We start from the raw sequence: 25359 nt of genomic DNA on the forward strand, positions 1-25359 counted from the left end.
CCCTTTTGGGGATCCTTGCCACACATAAGGATCTTTTCCTTTTGGGGAAGGAAGTTGGTTTTAAAAATCAGTTGTTGCAAATCTGACATGGATCATGGAGTACTTCCTTAAAAGTGATAGAGAACTGGACAAAATACAAAGAGAAATAAACCAATATTACAGCACCCTGAGATGTGAGGTCCTCATCCTCCACCCAAAAATGCATTTATAAAGCACAAACATATTCTTTAACTTTGCCAGAATATGCAACTTCCAAGCCATACTAGCAAAACCAGTTGTTTAGATACATCTGGAAATTCCATTATTTGGAACCTTTGGAGTACATTATATACTGAAGCAGAAATTCACTATTTGCCAAAGAATTGTGGAGTGTCTAACAAAGTGTCTTAGGCAAGAATTTGAATTATGAAGTCCAGGCCCTAGGAACCTGGGAGCATAAAGTTTCCAGAGAAAATAATGACACAGAACATACCAGCCAGAGACACCCAGTCATGAGACATGGATTGCTGGTGCCAAAGATTAATAATGGTCACATACGTTTCCTTTCATTCTTACTTGACTTGTTAAAGGGCATTTTGATGTCTCTTATGTTGCTATTAGTATCCTTCGTGAGTAATCTTTCCACACCTTGTGACCACGTGTGACTCCTGGATTTTTTTGAGACATAGACACTGGACATGCAGTCTCCTCCATCATCTCAAATTTTAAATATAAAATAACCTAATGACTTCTGCTCCATACTTCTTGTTCTAATCTTGACCTTGATACATAGTTGTCTTCAATGGAAAAGATGTCAGGCCACACCCATCTGAATTCTTTACTTTAGAAATCTGAATCTAGTAACCAGGAGAGTGTAGTCAGTCACCCACTGAGTGGAGAAAAAGGAGCATGACAGATTAGATTTCAGACTTCAGGCAAAGAAAGGGTTTCTTGGATAATAGTTGAATAATGTTCCAGGACCTGAAACTTTGTGAAAATACAATGTGAATTTCTCTGTCATTTTCTGAAATTATCATGTAGTATACATTTTTCACCCCCAATTTCTCGCTTTGCAAAACTGGCTGTTCCAACCTATAAAAATAACCAAGTTTTTTCACAAAAGACTTGAAAGTTTATTCGCCGGGACACAATAATTACAGCTGCCATCACCCCATCTAAATGTCCTGCCCCCTCACCTGGGGGTCATGCAGCCCATGGCTACATCCCCCACTACATCTCACTCTACTCTGTTTTTCTCATGCACTTTGGTCATAATGAACTACTGTCAGCTCCTCTGTTGCATCAAATTCATTGTCAGATCGAACCTCCTTTCGCTTTTACTATTTCCTTATGTCTTCATTGTAGTCTCTCCTTTTTCTTACGCCTCTGGCATCCATCAGATCTTGAAGCTTTTCTGTCTACAGATCTTTCTTTGATGCTCGTATCTGATTTCTGTTTCCTCCTTGAGCTACTCACTGGAGAACTAGAATTTATTACCATCTTAGCACATCTTACTTTATGTTCTTACTTTTATTATCTCCCTTTCCTCTGTGTCAGATGATGACAGCTTCCCCACTTGATCGTATCTTGCTCAGGATAGATTTTTTTTCCTCTAAATTTAAAATACTTCTGGGCTCTGCATGAGCAGGAATCTTCTCCTTCATACCTACATGTTGGCAACCCTGGCCTTATTGCAGCGTTTCTAAGAGTTCATGCTCCTTTCCACCTGAAGGAAGCTTCTTTCCACCTTCACCGCAGACATTGTTCCACCTACCAACAGTGTCTGTGCCCCACCTCTTCATTTCACATGGAAAAGTTTGATTTACCCTTCATGTTTCTGGGCTTGGCATAGATAAACCCCATATGTGTATGCAGTGCTTAGTTAGAGCCTCCTCACAGTCACAGGGGTAGCACATTTCATAACCATAGTTCAATTATTTTCGGGGTAATTATATATATATATTTTTTTTTTCTCATTAAACTTTTATTTTAATGAGTCTCAAAATTCTGTGACAGATTTTTGGTCAAATTTTTTCCATTAGGGAAGCCTGGGTGGCTCAGTGGTTGAGCATCTGCCTTCAGCTCAGGTCATGATCCCGGAGTCATGGGATCGAGTCCCAAATCGGGCTCTTTTCGTAGAGCCTGCTTCTCCCTCAACCTGTGTCTCTGCCTTTCTTTGTCTGTCATGAATAAATAAGTAAAATCTTTTTTAAAAAGTTGTTTCCAATAAAAAGTACTGATTTTAAAACAAATAACTTAAAACTGCCACACACGCACAAAAAAATAAAACCAAATGGTCCACACAACATTCTCCCTTCCTTCTGAGGGTTTTACGATGCGCTGTTCTCATTAACCAGACTTTTACTATTCAACCCAAGTGGCCGATTGACACAGTTCTGAGGCCGTTCTCCCACCACCGATCAAGACTGGGGTGGCAGGTGTTGGGGATAATACTCATTTAGCCTCCTGGGCTTTCTGGGCAGACTGGGGGACTCTGCCAGCTCCAGCTGCCTTCTTGTCCTCCGCTTTGAGGACATCCGCGCCACCGTCTGTCTCATGTCACGAGCAGCAAAACGGCCCAGAGGAGGGTGGTCAGAGAAGCTCTCAACACACATAGGTTTGCCAGGAACCACATCCCCAGATTTCACGAACTTGGGACCATCTTCCAGCTTCTTTCCAGAACGACGATCTATCTTCCCCTTCAGCTCAGCAAACCTGCAAGCGCTGTGAGCTGCGGGTCGGCCCAGCACAGGTGCGTGTCCAGCACCGATTTGGCCTGGAGGTTCAGGAGAATCACCTGAGCCGCGAAGCCAGCTGCTTCCACGGGTGGGTCCTTGTTGCTGTCGCCGGCCGCGTCGCCGCGACGAACATCTTTGACAGACACGCTCTTGACATCGAAGCCCACGTGGTCCCCAGGAAGAGCCTCACTCCAGCGTCACAGTGCATTTCCACAGACTTTCCTTCGGGTGTAACATTGACCGGAGCAAGGTGACCCCCTGCCAGGCCGAAGAACACCAGCCCCCCTCGGCCCCGGGCCGGTACCGACACCACCGATTTTGCAGGCGTCCCGGAGAGGCAGGTGCAAGGGCTTGGCAGGTGGACGAGTCGGCGGCGGGATGCAGCCAGAGCTCCGAGCAGTGGGTTCCCGCATCCCCGTCCTCACGGGGCACTTTCCGTCCCTGGCCCCACGGCGTGTTAGCCCCTGGCTCCAGCCTGTCGTCACCTTTCCAGCCAGAGACGGCACAAGTGGTGCTGCTGCGTGGGGCGTAGCCAAGCTCCGTGGTGCGGGTGCTGACTTCCTGGGCGATGTCCTCGGGGCTCCTCGGGCTGTGGGGTGGCTCAGTGGGATCCGTTTCGTTAATACCAACGATTGGTTGTTTCACGCCCAGTGTGTAAGCCAGAGGGCACGCTCACGGGTCTGCCCATTCCCCGAGACCCTGCTTCAAATTCACCGACACCAGCGGCAACGACCAGGACAGCACAGTCAGCCTGACGTGTGCCCGGAATCATGGTTTTGATAAAGTGTCTGTGTCCTGGGGCATCAGTGATGGTCACATAACACCGCTGGTCTCCACAGGGACACATCAGTGGTGATACCACGTTCACGTCCAGCTTTCAGTTTATCCAAGGCCCAGGCATACGTGAAGGAGCCTTTTCCCATCTCAGCAGCCTCCTTCTCAAATTCTTCGATAGTTCTTTGGTCGATCCCACCACATTTGTGGATCAGATGGCCAGTAGTGGTAGACTTGCCCGAGTCTACGTGTCCAATGACGATGATGTTGTTGTGAGTCCTTTCCCGTCCCATTTTTGGTTTAGGTTTAGTGGTGGTTTTCACGATGGGTGTGAAACAATGGGTGGCAAACCTATTGCAGAAAAAAAAGGGGGTAATTATATTTTTAATATCTGTCTCCTAGCTACACTATAAGCTCCGAGGGACAGCTCTGGCTGTCTTTCTCAAGAAATATTTGTGGTGAATCTATCTGGGCCAAACTGGAGCCAGTGTGGGAACAGTGAATAAGTTAGGAAAATGTGCAAGGGTTGGGAAATAATGCCAGACCCGGATGTAGGGCCAGATCCTAAAAGAGCTTTATTGCCACGACAAACAGTTTATACTTTATCCTGAAGACAGTAAAGATTCATCAAATGTTCCAAAGCTGAAATGATCAATGAAATAATCTGTGTTTCAAAGAATGAGTCTGGCAGCAGGTTAGAGGATTTTTGTCTCTAAACCAAAAGACTATTTTAGTAGATTATAAAAAAAATGTCTACGTATTTCTCCTGTCCCCATATGGACATCCCTTTGGCAATGTGGCTTTATCATTCTTCTTATCCCATGATTTTAAATATGAGTTTAGCCATGTGACCTGCTTTGACCCATGGGGCATTAGCAGCTGTGATTCAAGCATTTGCACCTAGGGGTTTGCCTGGGGCCTGAAAGGGAAACCAGAAGTCCCTAGTGAAGTAGCTTCATGAAGCAGTGAACTTCAGCCATGTTTTAAACTTCCTCTTTGCTACTGTTAACACGTACAACACTGGCCCCCTCACACCACCACTAAGAGAAATCTCTCTCCCTTCAGCAAATGATCCTCAGAAGTGTGCTCCAGAATCTTGAGGTGGGAGGGAGCCATAAGGAGCAAGCCTACATTTGTCAGGAGATTACAGCATTCATTATAACTGCAAATTGAAAGCCACTCTACTAAGTTTCATGGGTCAGTGAATGAACAGTTAATTCAGCCTGGAGAGTTAATGAGCACAAAGGAAGTGACATTTAGCTAGATCTGCAAAGGAAGAATAAATATTCATCAGGTAGAAAAGTAGAGGCAGGTTACGTCAAACAGAGAGTAGCATGTACAGAGGCAAGTGTTGCATCCCAAAGGACGGATTTTAAATGGTCGTCTTTTCCCCTTCTATACAACTGAGCATCCTCTCTGATATTCTAGATCATGCTAGCAGAACCCTCTCACCCTCAAGGAAGCCTATAGAATTTACTTCTGTGGTGTCTATAAAGTTTATAGAAAGGCCAATGAAACAAATTGCCATGGTAATTAGTGCCTTTCCTCAAAATAGTCTTTATTTTCAGAAACCTGTTTTAGACACGACCAAGTCATTTTCCTCTGACTCTCATTCCCCAGAGTGAGCTCAATGCAAGTAACAATAGGATCTAATGGTTGTTTTATTTGTGTTCACTGTCAAATGGTTTCAGTAACTCTAGAATCATGTTAACTTCATGAAATTGAATCTAATCCTGATTGCGCAGTATCTGTTCATGGGCCTCTCATGAAAATCCTGACATTGATCAAGATCTAAGGCATGTTCCCTGCTTCTTGAAAGTTCATGTTGCCACTTTGCTGTTACAAAAAAAAAAAATAAAAAACAAAGCAAAACTACATTAGTATCTGTTTTCACTAAGTGAAAGAAATCCGAGGTTTTTAGCTTTTCTGAAAAAAGCAAAAAACAACAGCAACAACAAAGAATAGGTGCAAAGCCAAAAGCATTCAGTGTTTGCTTCACAGTGAGCATCTGACGTACAGTGTGCACAGAGGCAGTGCACACCCCCAGCAGGGAGGGGGGCCCCACCAGGCTCCTTCCCTGGGAACTACACTTCAGCATGTCAGTATCCAGCAGCCAGAGCTGTGAACTGTGTCTGTGAGCACTTAGGCTTCTCCCCATTTATTTTGCACATCTGTTAGCAAGATATGTCCTAAGATGTCAGAAGAGCCAAAAAGCTTATTTTTTAGGACTAAGAATGCTCAAAAATTTCCCCCTATAAATTAATGGTATATGCTTCTTCTGTTACTCCATCATGGCATAAGAAAGGTTTTTTTGGATTGCTGGGAGGATCCTGTACCTGGTTTTCATACATACAGAATTTTTGGCATTTTCCTTAACATACACATATACTCCCTTACACCTAAACACAGAATAAATAAGTCTCTGAAGGAGATTGTTGCCTTAAAGTGCTTCTGTGATTCTTTTCAATATAGCATATAGAACACTTTTCCTCACACGTAATAGGATTAATCTTTAAAAGCATCCTCTTCTACAAGCAGGTGCAAACCTTTGTCTGCCCTTAGGGAAAGACCAGCCAAGGAGAGCTTTTTCTGGTGATGTAATGCTTGTTAACTTACGCTCTTGCAGACATGATTGGGGAAGATGCTTTTCAGAGCATCAGACATATTGGATTTAACTCTTTCTCACAAGACTAATTTAAGCTCACAAGCCACTTCTGATGCTTCATAAATATGTCAGGTAGGACAACCCTGAGATAGTTATGCACAATCATCAGTCTAGAGAATTTCTTTTAAGAATTGGCATCTTTACCCACTGGCATTTGCCAATGATAATTCCCTACCTTTCTTGAGAAATCAGTACCTCCATATCCTGGTTCTTCTGTAAATAGATGATACATTAACCCTAGCCAGCAGCAAATAAACTTCTATTTCTTCCTCAGATATAGATTCTCATGAAACTCAAAAGGGATGGAGACCTTGTATGGGTTGTTTTCCATCAAACTCATCACAGTTGATCTCTCGTGACTGTGTACAGACTTAATTTTCATATTCATCCGCTTTCTTTCAAAAATTAAAAAAAAGAACAATATTTGATAGCCAGGGATATTCATAGTGATATAATCTTCTGCCTAGTGAGTGATGTTCAGGGCTCTGTTGGTGCCACTGAGCACTTGTGAATGTCCAGAGAAGCCCTCGCCCAGGGCAGGTGGCCCACTACCCATCACACAGTGTGTTTCTATGAAGTGATAGGTAAGGCAAGGTAAAGGTGTGTTACCTTCTACAAGTTGAATGCGCAAAAAGCAGACATAAGCTACAGATTCAGGCAGATGTTATTTTGTGCAACAGCTCATCCTCATTCCTCTGTCCTTCCACCCCAAACCTCACTTTTTTGAGCAGAAATATGCAACATAAGCATATTGTGAAAAACACAATTTGGAAGAGGAGTGTCATGGTACCTGAGCAGACCAGTGGTTGATCTGATCTGACACCCAGGAAGAAAGCAACTCAGACTGCTAAGCCAGCTGTGTAATTTGAAGTGCTGGATGTAATTCAGAGATGATGAGCTGTGAGTACTCAGAGTAAAAATGTAGGAAAGTTACTTTATTAGAACTTCCCTCCTTATATCTTTTTTCAGACAATCCTCCAAACCCTTTGAGAACACTGCATCAAATTTTGGCCCCTGAATCTTTCCTGGGACTTTTCTACTTATTCAGGTCATGGTAATACAGTTGCATTGGGATGGGGTGGAATCATGGAATCGTAGAATGTTTCAAACTGGGCTGTAGATAGCATCTCCACCATATAAGGGAGTGGTAAGTCACTCTAACCGCAGGGAGAAACACTTTCTTCATCTATTAAGATGAAATAATAATTCCATATGGATTATCACAATAATATTTGTAAAGTTCTTGGCAAGTAGAAGGTATTTAATTGATAGTAGCTATGGTTAATATTATCTTTATATGCATAATTTCAAGCCACTTTACCTTTCAAAGTTGAAAACCAAATTATATAAAATGACTTTACCTACAGCAGATCCCCTGACATGATGAATTTTATCTACCTTTTGACTGTGAAATGAATAATTTTGTTTTCCATTGCAGTTGGTTTGTACTTGATTCTTCATTTACCAGTAGTCTTTTATTTTTACCCTTTAGTATTTCAAACTCAGGACTTTACAAATACATAATTTTAAATACTACCAGAGTAAATAGTCGTAGCATAGTACATTTCTGCCAGAGATCCACTGATATTTTAAAAGCATGGCATTTCCAATTCTGTAAAAAAAGTCCTGGAAGGCACTGGTCATGCTATCAAGTCAGCCTATTACAAAGGGGGGAAGGGGCAATTTGTCATGATCAAGCAAATTAGTAGCTTGAGTTTTTCAGTAAATTAGCTTGAAATAAATTGTCTGTATCCACTGACACATTCCTGCAGATTGATTTTAGATTTTAAATCTCAAAGGCTATGTAGTTCACTTCATCAAAATTTACCGAATGCATGACCTGTGCATGGTGCAACTCTCAGATGAAGCCCAATGACGATAGCACCAGCTGTAAAGCCTTGGTTTCCACCATCCAGGTGCTAGTGCGTAGCTACTGGGGACAGACAACACAGTGTGCTAATTTCCATGACAGAGTTACATATAAAGTTACTGGAAATACAGGTGGTGGGGCTTTTAATTCAACATTGGAGGGGTGAGTTTTTGAGAAAAATTATAGCCAGGTAACATTTTATTGGCTTTTAAATAAGGATTTTCTTATTTGGATAAAGTAGAAGAGTATTCCAGGGGGAAGGAATAGCTAGAGCAAAGCAAGAAAGGATTGCTAATTCATAGCTATTTGTGAAATGGCTATTGACCTAGCCTAGACTTTGACATTGGATGGAAGTGTGATGAGGGAAAGACATGTTTGTGTGTAGAGAAGCTTTTTGGAAAACGAATCCATTACCTTCCAAATCATAAGTATTCTTATCTTTTCTTTGTTACATACCATGATTGATAATACATACAAACTGGTTTTTTTTTCTTTTGGTGATGTCTTTAAGCCTATTTGGACTTAAGCAAAAGAATATTATTCCTTTGCTCTTCCTATGATTAAAAAAAATTCTAGTGTACTACTAAACTTCAATTAAAGGTAAGGGTAAACTTTACAAACCCTATTTCTAGAAGGCAACATAAGTCGTACAATAATAATACTTGAGATCTAGAAAACTTGTTAGTTTTTTTAAGATTTTATTTATTCATGAGAGACACAGAGAGAGAGAGAGACAGAGACAGAGACATAGGCAGAGGGAGAAGCAGGCTTCATACAGGAAGCCTGATGTGGGACTCAATCCCCGGAGTCCCGGGATCACGCCCTGAGCCAAAGGCAGATGCTCAGCAGCTGAGCCACCCAGGGCCCAAGTTGTTAGTTTAGATTCCTATAGAAGCATATGCGAGCGAAATTTGTAAAAGGCAATGCATCTAAGTAACATGTGAGCTAATAATGTCCGAGTATGTGTTAAAGAAGTATTGTCTGTGCTAACTGACAATAAAAGAGTTACCTGGGAAAACTTCATTGTTCATATTCACATGACAAAGCATAAAACCAGCAGGTCAAAGCAGGGGACCATTCACGTGTAATAATGTGGGTGTGAAAACATTCTTAAATAAGACTTGCTGAAAGTTCTCTGTGTTTTCTTTGAGTCTATTCACTGAATAAGAAGTCTGCATACCTTAGAACAGGACTATGTGTATATGCTCAGTAATTCAAATCTATTTGATGATTTTTATTAGACTGCACTGGGAATGTATTATTCACACATAAATGATGCTGTTGTTAGAACAGGAATTTATCAATTTAACAAATGGTGTGTGCTGAACTGTCTATATCCTGTTCCCCCTTTGTTACTAATATCATGTATTTTAGAAGTAGTTAACTAGAATTAAAGGTAGTTGGGTCACTCATGGATTATAGATTTTCAATCATGTAAAACTAACTGCATGGAGATTCAACCTACAGTCTTAGGCTGATTAGGTATCATACACAGGATGGTCCAAGTGTGTGAGTGTTTCCAGGCTACCTTATTCTGACAGTGTTTTGAGGTTGTTAGACTTATATATGTAATGCAGAAAAATCCACTATATTCTGTTAAATTAATTAAACAAGGAGGCTTTTAGATTCATATGGCTCTAATGTCATGGCAGCCCATGTAAGCCAACCAAAATCTAAGCCTAAAAATGTCTCAAGGTTACAAAATCAAAACCGAAGGACAACCAGTCACAAAGAGCCAATTGAGTTTTAAGTGATAGCCAAAACTGAAAGGTCATTATTGAATGACCTTGCTTTGTTTCCACCTGTTCCCTTAAAAGTCGCTCACTAGCCTCTTGTTGGTAGAGCGCTCCTGACTACTTCCAGTTTACTGCTATCCAATTCAAATAGATAATATAAACTCTTAAAAATTTTTGGGGTACCTGACTGGCTCCATCGGTAAAGCATGCAACTATTTTTTTAAGATTTTATTTATTTATCTGAGAGAGAAAGAGAGAAAGCACACAAAAGAAAGCATGAGAGAGGGGATCCCTGGGTGGCTCAGTGGTTTGGCGCCTGCCTTTGGCCCAGGGCACAATCCTGGAGACCCGGAATCGAGTCCCACGTCGGGCTCCCTGCATGGAGCCTGCTTCTCCTTCTGCCTCTCTCTCTCTCTCTCTCTCTATCATGAATAAATAATAAATAAAATCTTTAAAAAAAAAAAAAAAAGAAAGAAAGCATGAGAGAGAGAGAGGGAGAGGGAGAGGGAAGCAGGCTCCCCACTGTGCAGGGAGCTGGATACTGGGCTTTTGATCCCAGGACCCTGAAATCATGACCTGAGCCCAAGGCAGATGCTTAACTAACTGAGCCACCCAGATGCCCAGAGCATGCAACTCTTGGTATCAGAGTTACAAGTTTGAGCCCCATGTTGAATGTAAAGATTACTTTTTAAAAAATGTTTTAAAAAATTTTACACACCTCTGTTTACCTTTTAACAGTTCAGTTTATTTAAAAATATGAAAAAATTAAAAATAAAGATGGCTTTCTGTTTTCTCCATCAGCTGTTAAGAAGAAGGCTAGCTTTATCACTCCAGTTCCAGGAGGCGTGGGACCCATGACGGTGGCAATGCTTCTGAAGAACACCCTTCTGGCAGCTAAAAAACTCATTTACTAGATCACATGAAAGAATAAAGCAAAATGAAATCATGCTATTTATTTATTTGACAAAGGGCAAACATCTTTATATTTTACTACAAAGCTATTTATTTCTACATTGTATTTATTTTTTCATGGATGGAATCATTGTGGATCAGATGATTCATACAACTTGATGCATTTCCTGCTAACAGATTTTGAGTTTTAGGGAGAAAAAAAAACCCAATTCCAGTGAAAGCTTTGGTAACAGCGGTTTATTTTGTGAATAATATTTGTTCATAGTTTTAAACAAAAAGGGCTCATAATAAATGAATATATTTTTGACACAAATATCACACTATGTTTTCAACAAATGTCCTGTCAGCCAAATGGGTGCCCTTATAAAATGTAATTTAGGTTTTGACATAAGTATGCTCAGTTTTTATATATTTTGTTTATCATATGCTGAAAAAGAGCTTACTTGCTAAAAGAAAGATAAAATATTAAAAGTAAGATCTTGATCTCATTTATTCCTCAAATGGATCCTGTGAGGCCCCTTAATGAGAAATGATACTCTATTCAAGGAAATAAAAATAAACAAAGAAGGCAAAAAATGCAGAGCCACTTAGAAAGGTAATGATCATTTCAAATTGCAATGACTACTTTCTATGGTAAAAATGTGATAAGAATATGTTAGGTTTACATGTAATTTCTTTCTTATTCTAGAAAAATATTTGGATAATACCTTCCTTGAAGAATAATGGAAAATCCAAAACCAAACATATACAACAAAGCTATGGTTGTATTTTCCCACAAATATTAGAAAAATATAGTATAGAATGAGTGAGAACTGCATTAAAGAAAAACTGCCAGGTTTGTTCACAGATTCAGAAATTAATAGGAAAATAAGACACTTAACAAAATGTGCCAAAGCTAAGTCTTAGGCTATGACAAAAAGTCTACTGCTTTGTTCCCCACTGTTCTTACCTCTTCTGCTGTGGCATTTGGTTCTCAAAGTAGATGCCATATTTCGAACGCCATTTAAATTAGGAAATACACATGAATGTCAGTTGAAGGCTATTCTGAGACTATCCTAAGCACTTCATTGTATTGTTTTCATGTCCAATTCCAGTGTGTTTAGGCACCAACAATGATTCTTACCCAGTGCATGTCTTTATCAGTGTGTGTTTCTGATCAATTGTGTGAAAATAGACTAGATACTTATAATTAATAATATTTCAACCGTATAATAAAAGCAATTTGAAGAATACCTGTCTTTTTTCCTTAAGATATTTGTGGTTTTTTTGTTAATATATATTTGTTACCTATTTCTTTCTCCTTCTTCTTCTTCTTCTTCTTCTTTTTTTTTTTTTTTTTTTTTGTAGTTTCAAGTTCTTATTTATATTCCAGTTAGTTAACATACAGTGTAATATTAGTTTCAGGAGTAGAATTGTGGGGCACCTGGGTGGCTCAGATGCTGGTTGAGCATCTGCCTTTGGCTCAGGTCATGATCCTGAGGTCCTGGGAAGTATTCCCACATCAGGCTTCCCCATGGGGAGCCTATTTCTCCTTCTATGTCTCTGACTCTCTCTCTCTCTCTCATGAATAAATAAGTAAAATATTTTTTTTAAAAAGGAGTAGAATTGTTACCTATTTCTTTACCAACATGCTGAAGAAATGTACAGGTTTTTTAAGCATGTAAGAAAAGGTTCTACAGCCCATTCTACAATCAGTCCAGACCAATGTTTGTGTGATAACACCAACAGATTTTAAATTCAAAGCTCCAAGCAAACATCTCAGAAAGGGCCTATTTTATTCTTAAGGGCCCCAAATTCCCCAAACAGACAAAATGACCCAAAGTACAGGTACCTGCAAAAGGTGAAGTCTGTAGTTTTGAGCCTAGCACCTCCAACCCCTCAAAGTACAGGAGGAGTTATTTTTGGAAGGTTTCTGACCTTTGGCTAGGCTAAAATTCAGGAGTGAATCTTTCTAGAGACTTAAAATACTGTAAAAGAAAAATTGTTCTGACATTTGTTAAAAATGATAAGGAAGACTTTATCCAGGACTATTGCAATGGGATCAAGACTATTGCAATAGAGAAGATTCAACTCAACTCCAAATACAGCAAAGACAGCTATGGATCTACATCCAGTAAGTGAGTAAGGAGATCAGTAGGTGGGAAATTACTATAAGAGGAAATGGATTATATATCAAAAATAGAGGGAGTCTTGGTAAACTAACTTACCAGGACTCTTGCTGAAGGCAGACCAGATATCAAGGGTGGGGCATGAGAACTTGATCAGATGTGGTGGGGAGGATGGTCTTCATTAACTGACTCAGCAGCATTCTTTGCTAAAACGGGGCTCAGCAGGCCTAGTCAAGAAGACTCAGAGGAATCTGACTGAAGTCCAGTCAAGAAGAAGGAAGCCTTTGTCAATACATAAAGGAGATAAAGTTGATTTGTTGGTACCATGACTTTATTTATGGGTATTTGGACTGCATGAAAGATAGATATATCATGGCCATGTAGAGGAGCTTTGGAGAAGTAACCTTCCTTCTCCTGCGAGTATCTATAAAAAGGACCCTGAAGAAGTAAGGGGAGTGAACAATAATACAAAGATATGGAGGTGAGAATGAGTTTGGCATATATATATTTATGAGAGCAAGAGTCAGACTAAAATGAGAAGCGTATGTTGGAGAGTGGTAGAAGCCCAACTGGATAGATTAGAGAGTACCTGGAGTTTAATGAGTTAGGAGAATTGTAGTTAGACCCTGGAAGATGTTATCACTAATTATCACAAGGAAGGTGTAAAAGGGAGCTGATTCTGGAGGAGAGATTATGTTCAACTTAAGAGTAACAGATGATAACATGATACCTAAAGAGAAGTCCTGACATAACATCAGTCTGGGAAGAGACTAATGAAGATTTAGGACTCAGTACTGTAGTGGGTTTTTTTTTTTCTTTTTTAAGATTTTATTGATTTATTTGAGAGAAGGAGACAGCGTGAGAAAGAGAGAGAATGTAAGAGCATGAGCTGAGGGAAGGGAGGAAAGGGTAGAGGGAGAGGGAGAAGCATACTCTCAGCTGAGTAGGGAGCCTGATGCCTGGCCATCCCAGGACCCTGAGATCATGGCGAGCCGCAGGCAGGTGCTTAACCCAACTGAGCCACCCAGGTGCCCCTCCATTCCATGTATCAACCACTAAATCCCTGACCTTGTTGACCATTATACACCCCCTCTGTCCCTCTACTCTTGTTCAATCCTAACAGCTATCCTTTTATTTTATTTATTTATTTATTTATTTATTTATTTATTTATTTATTTATTTATTGTTGTAACAGCTATCCTTAAGAGCGCACCTGGCATGTGCTAAATGCTTTACGGATTCTTGTTGTTATTGACAATCTCCATTTGACAGATGAGAAAATTGACCCTTGGGATTATTAAAAACCTTCAGCCAGGGCTAAATGGATAGTAGATGTGGGATTGGAATTCAAAACAAGGTCTGGGATGATATGAGCCGGAGCTCGCTCTCCGTTACACCACACTGCTTCCCTCAGTCCCTCCCCAATCCCCCGGAGTCCTTTCTCTTATTACACATCTAAATCTTACTTGTTATTCCAGATTCACCTCAAATGAAACTTGTTCATGAAAACTGCCATGAGAATTTGACTAAGTCCTACCCCTAAACTCCCACAGCTATTTCTGCAGACATTCGCAGCACTTATCAATTCCTACCTAGTTTTGTAGTTATGTATGCACTTTCCTTAACTCCCTTCAGCACCTGAAAGTCAGAGTCCATGCATGATTTGTCTGTCTTGCTAATACCACATCCAGCCCAGTGCTATGGATATTCTAGGCATTCGATATTTTATGAATGAATGAATAAGTGAATGAATAAATGAATGAATGAATGGCAACCGCACCCATGAGAATTACAGAATAAGTTTCGAGAGAGATAAGGCAATGGACTGATTTCCTGCCAATGTCTAGCAACATTTTTGTTGAATTAGTGAAAGAGCAAGAAAGAAGAAAAAAAAGGGAAAAAAAAGACAAGGGAGGGGAAGTGAGGAGTGGGGAAAGGAGGTGGAGGGAAGACACTTTCAGAGATGCTTATGACAAGACGAGAGAGATGAATACATTAAAAAGACAGAAAGAGTGGTAGAAGGGAAGAATGAAAGTGTAGTGTACTTAGCCTTCTTTCCCCTTTCTCTTGGAGCAGGTTGCTCCAATATGTATCAAGAAAGAAGGAAGAAGTCAGTGAGGCCACCTTATAGTGCCCATCTTCCCCAATCTTCAGGAATGGGAAAGGCACTTTTCGTGAGAGGGTTGAACGAGGGGACTCTCTTAAAGGGAGTGTAAATGGGGTCCAGCAGTATGAGTCCCAGTAGGAGTCCCAGAGGCAAGACGCGTGAGAGCGGACTAGAGCTATTTTGTTGTATAAGAAGTCTTCTGGAAAGTGGAGCATAAGCCTTCCGGAAAGTGTAAGCGAGTTTCTGTGTTATGTGGCTCACCGCACCAGAGTAGGGGAACATCAGGAAAGAGCATGGGCCATTCCTTTCAGCCCAAATGTACGTGAAAGCCACAGTTCATTTAATATTTAAATTCTTAGGATAGAGGTGATTTATTCAAAGTTTGATTTTTAGGAGATTATTCAGAGAATTCCTCTGAGATCAGTGTTACGGATTCCTACCGGAGAACACAGCTAGCAAAGTAGAAAGGGCGTGTGATCTGGAATCCGAACGCAGATTCCAGTCCGGACTGTAGGGCGTATCCTCTCTTTTGAGCCTCCATCCCTCCGTTGTCCCAAGGGAATAGAAATAATGCCTATTGCTTATTTCTCTATTGACTCAGATGGATTCATTAGGTAAATAGCATATGTTAGGCACTGGATTCGTTGGGGCCAGGATTACTGAAGAAATCACGGAGATGTGTGTGAAAGCCTTCTGCAAAATGCAAAGCACCATGGAAACTCTAGTTAACAATTACAGCCAAGTTGGCTGTTGTACTATGTCTTAGTCTTCCAAGTAAAGATATTTAACATCAGTCCTAGCATTTCCCTCCAAAGACTGCAATTTGTCATGAGGGTTTATTTAGTCCTTTGTAAATGTTCGTCTTCTTAAATTCACACCAGTGGCGCAGAGGATGATTATTTGATTTATAATTCAAATATTATTTGCCTGGAAAAAAATATTATCCGGAATTGTCTTAATAATGAGGAGTTTTTAAAAATCCACAAAAGTAGAAATACAAAACGTATGCACATTTAAAGTGAGCCAAGTGCTATATATTCTTTTAACTGTAAAATGAGGACTCCTGTGGTGATTGCCCAAGTTATAATGAGTTCACAACAAGCTCATTCTTGTGTGATTTCTAAAGCCAAATTCATATTTCGGTAGTGAAAGAGATCCTTTCTGGTAAACCAAATTTGCTGGATGGACATGATGCAAATGATCACCTATCTTAACAACAGGTTTCCAAGGTACAGAAAATACAAGCAATTGAAATTCCTGGTAGAAAGGCACAACACCCCAGTAAACCATGTTTATGTAAGTTCTTTATAATAATTTGGGGCAAGCGAAAATTTGTGGGAAGCTCTCTATATTCACAAAATCCAATAGGATTAATCACCTTTTTGGCCTTTCAAATGGCATTTTAATAATCATAACTAGATTAACAGTGAGAAAAATTTGAATGTCATGTTACATTAAAAACTTTCTGTTCATTAGACATACCAAACCTCAATATTTTATCTTAGTGGAGATGACATCATCATCATCACTTTGGTACTTTACTGGTTCTCTCTAGCCTAATCGAGCATAGATTGAAGCTTTGTAGCTCTAAGGAAATTGGTAGCCTGATCCATTTACTCAGAAACTTCTTAAATGGCAGAATGACATAAAGGCAAATGTTATGCTGTTAAAAATAATTATTTTTACAGAACTTGTAATGGCAAAACAAAGTAGCAAAAAATAAAATGGAGTATGAAACCTCTCTTTTCACCCAAATTTAATTTTCTCTCCTGCCCCTAAATTACAAACTATCTGCACTTGCAGTGGAATGGCCTTGTACCGAGAGGTGGTGTGACTGACAACAGTTTCGAGATGTTCGATTCCTATCCCGGGATGCTGCTTCCTGGTTTGCAAATATCAGAACTCTCCTTTGTGGGACTCCTAGGTAGGTGGCTAGCAACTTTGGAGCTGGTACAAGTCTGTCCCGGCAACGGGGCCTTTCCCGAATTTAGATTCTTTTTTGTTGTTTTAAGTACTTTTACATACACGATCATGCCCACAGGTAACAGGAAACCAGTGTTTCAAAAGAAAACTTGATCACATTGCTAGATAACACAGGTATTCTAAACAAGTGCGTGAGCGCCTCGAGGGCTCTACCTACAGCTGCTGCCAGAAGTACATATTTTTTTGATTGGTAAGAACTAGCAGATGACGCTTCATGAAATATAAATGCAAGAAAGACTCAGGAGAGCGCATTAAAAACCTTCCACCGTCAGTCTAGGAGGATACGAAGGATACTGTTAGCAGCAGCAGCAGCAGCAGGCAATGGCTCTCGGAGTTCCAGTATCCGTCTATCTCTTATTCAAAGGTAGGTAGTTCCTTTCTGCCTTGTTCACTCTGTATCCCTGTAGAATACGAAGAGGATTTGTTTTCTCCGAATGAATGAGAAGTTGGCTTTTAACAGCCGTGTTTCTCGTGACAAAGAAGGGAGCAAGGAATCTGTGAATTAATTGAGTTCCTTATGTAATGTAGATTTGGCTCCTACCAGGTTGGGATACCCCCTTTTTTGAGACCTGTGTGTTTGCTCCATACAGCTGGAGAGCAGTTGACATATTCTAACTACTATGCCGTGGTATCCTTGTGGCTGAATCAGTGTACACATGTACCCACTGCCTCTTAAAAATTAATGTATTTCTATTTTTTGGAATTATAAGGTAGCCAGTAGAATTGGTGCGGATGGGAAACTGTCAGGAAACTACCCCTGTCAGGTTTTGGATCTCAAATGTAAGTGAATTAAGAATGGACACAAATGGGGAGAAGTAGACTAATTTTTGATCTGTGACTTGTGCATAACTTTTGATCTGTGGCTTGCACATAGGAGGCTCACCTGCTAAAGATGCCTTTCCCCCTACCCCTTCATGTAGCAATGACGGCCTTGACTCAAGAGGCAGCCGTGCCGGGAACACCTCCAACCACAATCCAGCAAAGTAACTGGACAGCTAACAAAACAGAAGGTATTTTCTTTACGCTTTCGTTATTTTAAGTGACTTTTTTTTTCTTTATCTTTGAGAGATATTTGGATTGTGATAAAAAGCAACGTTGGACGTTTTTAGGTATATATTTTATTATGAGCAGTCAATTCTTTTAGCAGAATGCTATTAAATGAAAGTGACAGGCAAATGTGCCAGCAAAGAATTGCCTTTTTAAAAGGGGCAAGTAAAGGAACTGAGAGACACAGAAGTTGTCTTTAGTTACTGCCCTGAATGTGAAACATGCCACATTTTCTGCTTGGCTCCTGTTTGGTTCCCAATAACCCATGCATGTCCTGAGGCACTTTGTCGCCGTTTTGGCATTCTTGATGATTGGTATTTTGCTATCCTGTTTTAATCTGTGACCAGGACTTTGAAGCCAAAGAAATTATGACAAAATGAAGCCATAATCCATCTTTGGAAAGATCTTTTTTCTTGTTTTGTTTTGGGGGCCTTTTGTTGTTGTTTTATTTAGCCTATGCTATATGTCCTAACCACTTAGACCCAATTTTGATGATATATTTTCTTTCCTATATTATTACTATGACTATTATTATTAGAATAGCTTCTGGCTGTTGTTGAGCATCAGTATTTTTTTAAGCCTGTTTGAACTCTCAGAGGTGAACTTGGAAAACTTGTTACCTGCCAAGACCTGTTACCAGGTGGTGATGGTTCTCACACAAATCACTACCCACCCCCCCTTGTGAAGATTGGTAATGTGACATAGGACAGAGGAAACACCATATCTTGCTCTCAGAGCCAGGCAAATAAAAAAATCAAGTCAGATAGATATTTTGTTCCTGAATATGAAGGCAAGTAATATTTAAACATTCCTCCCTTCACCAATAATTTTTAAATTAAAAATAACTTACTTATAATATTTTGCCCATTTGAGGTTTGAATATCTATCCATTTGCAAAACAAATCAGTGTGAGCTTTAGAATAATTTTTAGCCAAACCTCTTCATGTCTCCTGAGCCTTTGAGCAAAGAGGAAAGTTCTTCACCGGCAGATAAATACTACAGAAAATTCAAGTTTCCCTCAGTGACTTACTTCATAACAGTGCACCCAGCACCACCTTTTTACTTCCTTAATAGTGAAAGTTTTCCAAGTTACAGAGAATAATAATAGAAAACAGGGCACAGAAAATATCATCTCTACAGGTTTCCTTTGCTTTCTTGATGGAGAGCTTCAGCCTCCCCCCCCCTCCTTTTTTTTAAAGATTTTATTTTATTTATCCATGAAAGGCACAGAGAGAGAGAGAGGGAGAGAGGCAGAGACACAGGCAGAGGGAGGAGCAGGCTCCATGCAGGGAGCCCGACGTGGGACTCGATCCCAGGATCCCAGGGTCACGCCCTGGGCTGAAGGCGGCGGCGCTAAACCGCTGGGCCGCCGGGGCTGCCCTCCCCTTTTTAATTTAATTTAAAAATCTGCATCCAATACCTCAGGAAATTTTTAATAAATTTATAACTAACATTCTTCTCCTTAGGAGAAAGATGAGGCTCTCCAGCATACTCTTTGTTTGAAGATATCTCCTTTCAATTCTCGTATTTTCTAGCAAATCCTGCTTCAGGCTTGGTTCATTCAATCTATTTAGTCTTGAAGCAGGAAGAACCTAACACAGTTTATAAAGGGAAATTCTTACTAGCTTACAGTTAATTATTAAAATGAGATACTAAAAAAAAATGAGATACTAGATTCACGACACCACATTAAGAAAATGAAGGTGAATTTTAAGGTAACATTGTGTGTTCTCAACCAAAATGAAGTTATATGACAGTATCTTATTGGCGGCTTACCTAAGACTTAGTATTTTCAATATAAAAAAATACGCCTTTTTAGATCTTTTTTTTCCCCCTATAAACAAGTAAGTGGGATTCTGTTAATCTACTTAGCAAGGCAAATACGATGTCACATGATAACTAAGGATGAGGAAATATGTTTATTCATAACAATGACAAAATAAAATGCCACTAATTATGCTTGAGACAAATTTAAGAATCAGTAATTACGTTTTTACCAAACAGGACTCAAGTATCATTCCCACTGCATATACCCCAAGATTGGTTTAGGCATGTATCTTCAGTACCTCAGGGAACAAGGAGTAAGCATCCTGAAACGTTTGCATTATGCCAAAGGGAAACTTCCCATAGAGACTTCTGGCACTTGACCACAAAAGTTTTGCCAGATGCGGTCATTTGCATGATGTTAGAAGACAAAACCCAGATTTTCTCATTCTATCTGTCTCGAGGGCTTTCCCCACTATCTCATAATGTCTCTTAACTGAGTACAATTTCCAATTAATATTCAAAGGTGTTGTCTCAACTAGTGAAGCTTGAGCTATAACTTATTTCTGGCTTCTTGTATAGGTCATCACAAGGCCTCTTCTGAAATCAGGCACAGTGCTCCCTTTGCAGTTACCTTCTCAAGTGGTAGTCCACGGGAGAGGTCGTCTTCTCAAGTTCATGATCTCTGTAAACCCAAATTTCCTAAGTGCGGACTCCTTAGGTGTAAAGCGGAGAATTAAAAAACGAGAATCAATGCTGCCACCTTTTGGCAAACTTGTATCTATACCTCATTGTGCGGCTTCTAAAGAACAGATCATCGGTCCACCTCCACCCCTTAATTAATTAATAATATGTCTAAATGATATTAACCTAAACTTTGTGAGTATAACCTGCCGACCGAATTAGCCAACAGTTTAAAAGGCAGAGCACCCAAAGAATATCCTTAAAATTAAAGATCTCTTTACCTGTGTGTAACAAATATACTATAAAAGTATGACCCACTTCATCTGTTAACATTGTATGTGCTTTTCCTAGTTGACTCCACAGAAGGACCCATAGCCTTGAAGTTCTCACATCCTTGCCTGGAAGACCACAATAGTTACTGCATCAATGGCGTTTGCGCATTCCACCATGAGCTGGAGAAAGCCATCTGCACGTAATTGCAAAGAACTTTCCAAGTCCTAGAGATGGGAGGAGATGAATTTATGTTTCACATGTCTCTATGCGTTGCACATAGTACATTTCCACTCACCTCTCTCTTATCTAGTAAAAAGGGTACATCATCTGAACATGAGTCACTGTATTTGAATATCTAAGGAGTCTTTCTCTAAACTACCTAATCCTCATTACTCAAAAGTAGGGTTCCCACATGAGCAGCTTCTGTGTAACCTGGGAGCTTGTTAGAAATGCAGAAGCTTATGCTCCACCTCAAAACTACTGAGTCCAAATGTGTACTTTAGCAGTATGCAAGGATGATTCTGAGTTTTCACGGGGTTGGTTGATTACAGAATGAGGTGATAAAGACTCTATAGCAACACACTACAGGAATACAAAGTTCTAGAGCAATTAAGTACTATTTCTATGATCATTGCTTTGCTAGGCATTCTCCTATGAAAGAGTAGATTAACAATTTTCTCGATCAACCCATGGAAGTGGACTACCTTGCCCTTCTACCCATGAGGGAAGTTACAGTAATATGGGGCTTTAAAAAAATATATGGGGCTTTAATGGTTTGATTATTGCAAAATACAGAGCTTCTTCAATACATTTAACAGTTGGCTTTCATTTGGCATTTTCTGCTTTAAATTACATTCTGTGGAAATTTTTCATTCTTTGAAATTGGTCATTTCTTTATATCTCTACCACTATGAGTTTTACAATTATATATTCTTTTCTTTTTTTAAAGGTGTTTTACTGGTTATACTGGAGAAAGATGTGAGCACTTGACCTTAACTTCATATGCTGTGGATTCTTACGAAAAATACATTGCAATTGGGATTGGCGTTGGATTATTATTAAGTGGTTTTCTTGCTATTTTTTACTGCTACATAAGAAAGAGGTATGAGAAAAATAAAATAGGAAGTCACTGGGCACTTGTTCACTTGATGAATATTTATTGAGCCCCTATGATGTACCAAGTACTGACATGTATAATTTTTTAGTAAAAATGGCTGCAGATATGGCAATTTCCTCATATTTGTTTTGATGCTTTTTCTTATAAACACAGAGAAGCAGTACAAATTTACCTGCAATTGCATTAGAATAGCTCCTATTTACAATTTCCCTACATCCTCATCTCTGTCTGCCCACGTCAAAGTTATAGGTAAGGAGGACAGTAAGTCCCACAAGAGAAGAGGTAAAGCATGTCTTGTTTGCAATTACATATTCAGTGCTAAATACTGTGCCTGGCATACAGTAGACACTCAGTAAATATTTGCTGAATGAACAAATCAAGAAATGAGTATTAAAGGAATGAAAATGTGTGGCAGGGGCAGCCAGGTGGCTCAGTCGGTGAAGCGTTGCCTTTGCCCCAGGTTATGATTCCGGGGTTCTGGGATTGAACCCCACATCGGGCTCCCTGCTCAGCAGAGAGTCTGCCTTTCCCTTCACTCATGTTCGCTCTCACTCTCTCAAATAAATAAATAAGTAAAATCTTTAAAAAAAGAAAAAAAAGAAGAAGAAGAAAAGAGAAGAAAAAAAGAAAGAAAATGTATGGCAAACATGGGCCTTTTTTTTTTTTTTTTTTTTTCAGATTTCAGTTGAGGGTTTATTCAGGAGATTCTAGTCTACTGCTAAAAGCCTAAGAAAATAAGCTTGATCCACAAGTATAAATTACTTGTGTTATCCGCACCGGTAATCTTTTCTTAAATCCATGTAACTAGGAAAAAGGCAAGAAATAATGTGAGCTACATTAAAGAAAAAAGTGCAAATACATTTCCTTTGCTGTATCCTATTCACTAAGTTGCCATTTTTAAAACGACCAAAACAGATTGTGCAAAATAGAAAAAGATTGTTTGCTTAGTAACGGCATCTAAGAACATCTGTTATGTCAATTGTAGATCAATTGATATTAAATCAGTCCTACCAATTGATTTCGTTATGTCAGTTGCCTAAGAAACCAAGAAAGGAAGAGAAAAAATAGGAAGTAACTTTTACTTATTTTTATTTTTTTTAAAGACTTTATTTATTTATTCATGAGTGACACACAGAGAGAGGCAGAGACAGAGGGAGAAGCAGGCTCCCCACAAGGAGCCCAACGTGGGACTCAATCCTGCATCCCGAGATCAGGACCTGAGCCAAAGGCAGACGCCCAACCGCTGAGCCATCCAGGCATCCCTTGACCTTTTAATGTTAACAAGACTACTGTTGGAGGTCAGATTCCTTAGCAGCAAAACCTAGGATGGGGATTCTTGTGCAAGTCATTGGCTGAGGGCGTGCTCTAAGTGAACCCTGGTATGGAGAATGGAAAAATGGACTAGAGGAAGAAAGTGAGCAAAGATGAGGACATGACTTTCACTCTGTCTAGCCTTGGCCCAATTGCATAGGAAGACCTAAAATATAAATGGTCTCCCAAGAGAGTAAAGGATCTTGAGTTTGTTTGTTTGTTTTAAAGATTCTACTTATTTATTCATGAGAGACTCAGAGGGAGAGGAAAGCTCCCTGTGGGGAGCCTGGATGCAGGACTCTATCCCAGGACCCTGAGATCATGCACTGAGCAGAAGGCAGACACTCAACCGCTGAGCCACCCAAGCATCCCAGATCTTGGTTTTAGTGCCCTATGTCATCAAGCATGGGTGGCAGGGTGCTCCCGGTGGGAAAGAAGGCGAGGGCTTGCAATTTCCCAGGAATCTTCAGGCTAAGTGCCCTGTTGGCCAAGGGCCGTCCTCTGGAGAAGGAGGCAGCTGTGAGCTTGTTGACAGGTGTAGCCCCAGAGGGGTGGGGGTGGGGAGTAGGTCCAGCCCACAGATTGGAGGTGGGGACACCAGGAGCAACAGCGATACCACAGGATAGATGTCATCCTCAATAAATTATACAGACAACAGTCAGATTCACATGGAAACCAACATTCTGTTTTAGGTGTCTAAACCTGAAATCACCTTACAACATCTGTTCTGGAGGAAGACCCCTGTGAGGCCTCTGTAAGAAATTCTCATGAGGCATTTATAAAAGTCAGCGGGCCCCAAACTGAAATCTTCAACTGAAACAACAAGCTGACTGGACTGGAAAATAACGGAAGTTGGGATCATGATGAAATGAGGGAATAAACTTCAACGTCGGTCTTCAGACTTTGTCATTGTTAGGGTGCCATGGGAGCCGAGGGAACAAGCTACAGTGCCAGAAGTCAGGTTCATGGTCCTACTCTGGATTTGTTGCTGTTGTTATGTGGTTATTGTTCTGATTGCAGAAGGACTGAGTTTCACGCTTCTGGCCATGTCAGATGTGAATTTTCATGGCAATAATGATCGAGCTTGTAGCAAGTCAAAGCAGTGCCAAGCTTGGGCTCTTCATGCCCTTGCTACCGCCAGTATTTTGTATCAATGCTCTGTGGACCTCATCCCAGGCATGCTGCTTTCATGGTAACTAAAAGAACGTGATGTCAACTGTCTAGATGAGGTCAGTATTATGACCCCTCCAGGGATGCAAGCATGTGCCTGAAGCCTAAACCAGAAAAAAGAAAATGCCATGTCCAAGGCAAACATACATCATGCCCACCTTGTGACAATAATGTGTAGCCTTTATCTGTGAAATATGGAATAAGCTAAAGAGTTTTTAATGACTGAAAGCTTTCTGGAAATTGAGTCCTGAGTAGGCGAAACATTGCTGTTTCTGCACGGATTATAAAACTCTGTGTTGGACTTATTGCTCCCCTAATGTTTATGTTCATCGCCTCTTCCTGTTGTTAGTGGAACTACCTGGTGACTATCCATTTTGGCTGAAATTCTAGAATTCTACCAATAAATAAAATGCTACCATTTGCCCTGAAATAGAAACTGAAGAACTGGACATAGGAATTTTTTTTATAGGAATTTTTTTCATCAGCCAACAGCATCTGGAAACTTTCGTTCCCATTTCTGGATACTTGATAGCAGATTTGCACAGAGTGAGAGATAATGGAACAATGGCAGAAATGCCTGTTTTTAAATTAGAGTCCTTCCTCTTTAATCCTATTTCTTCCCTGTACGTCGAATAGTCTTGTGCAGGTCCTTTAATTTCTTCGGGCTTTGGTTTTATTTCTACAAGGCCCTGATAGCTTTAAAATTTGAAAGTGTTTTCCGTGTTCTGCTAGTGGGATTATTCTCAACCCCACCTCTGTCCTCTGCGCCACCTCTAATCCCCAGACACACCACTGGATATCATCTCAGGTGTGCATTTTACTGTTTGGTTTGTAAAATAATTAATTAAAAACTTGTTTTGCAAGGAAGTGAAATATGAAATTGAAGAATAATGTTATCTACTAATTTTCTTTTGGATTCAGTCTGAAACTATGGACTTTGTTTTCCTCCATTGTGATGTGGATAAGCAAAACAGTTCTGATCACAAGATGGGTTAAAAGAGAATCAAACACAAATGTTCTTTAAAAAAAAAAAAAAAGATTTTACCTACTTATTCATGAGAGACAGAGAGAGAGGCAGAGACACAGGCAGAGGGAGAAGCAGGCTCCCTGCAGGGAGCCCG

At 40.1% G+C, this 25359-nt stretch overlaps 2 protein-coding genes and 1 pseudogene across 16 annotated transcripts in view; 2 read left to right on the forward strand and 1 right to left on the reverse strand.

Annotated features, from left to right (window-relative positions):
• Window positions 1–17062, forward strand: part of MTHFD2L (methylenetetrahydrofolate dehydrogenase (NADP+ dependent) 2 like) — a 134474-nt gene extending 117412 nt beyond the window's left edge. For 9 of the 12 annotated variants that reach the window (XM_077848349.1, XM_077848359.1, XM_077848358.1 and 6 more), the window contains one exon: window positions 10564–11904. In XM_077848349.1, the coding sequence (XP_077704475.1) occupies window positions 10564–10676 (113 nt within the window). In that variant the 3' untranslated portion in view covers window positions 10677–11904. Of the gene's footprint in view, window positions 1–6887; window positions 7057–10563; window positions 11905–16692; window positions 16831–16930 lie in introns of those variants that run through there. The other 3 variants (XR_013352354.1, XR_013352355.1, XM_077848350.1) reach the window with 3 other exon arrangements.
• On the reverse strand, window positions 2205–3808 carry LOC144283790 (elongation factor 1-alpha 1 pseudogene; annotated as a pseudogene).
• Window positions 17063–17103: 41 nt separating the features above from the next.
• EPGN (epithelial mitogen) lies at window positions 17104–25118 on the forward strand. 4 transcript variants are annotated; one of them, XM_077848368.1, is made up of 6 exons: window positions 17104–17236; window positions 17583–17652; window positions 17793–17882; window positions 20719–20839; window positions 21590–21742; window positions 23761–25118. In XM_077848368.1, the coding sequence occupies exons 3-6, from the start codon at window positions 17795–17797 to the stop codon at window positions 23813–23815; spliced, it is 417 nt and encodes a 138-aa protein (XP_077704494.1). In that variant the 5' UTR covers window positions 17104–17236; window positions 17583–17652; window positions 17793–17794; the 3' UTR covers window positions 23816–25118. The 4 variants fall into 4 exon arrangements, 3 of the variants coding, with proteins under 3 accessions (XP_077704494.1, XP_077704493.1, XP_077704492.1); XR_013352356.1 differs by lacking the exon at window positions 17583–17652 and adding an exon at window positions 22861–23055 and having other exon boundaries at window positions 17107–17236; XM_077848367.1 differs by having other exon boundaries at window positions 17583–17882.
• The last annotated feature ends 241 nt before the right edge of the window (window positions 25119–25359 follow it).

Source organism: Canis aureus, chromosome 14 (genome assembly GCF_053574225.1).
Source record: "Canis aureus isolate CA01 chromosome 14, VMU_Caureus_v.1.0, whole genome shotgun sequence".
NCBI lineage: Eukaryota > Metazoa > Chordata > Mammalia > Carnivora > Canidae > Canis > Canis aureus.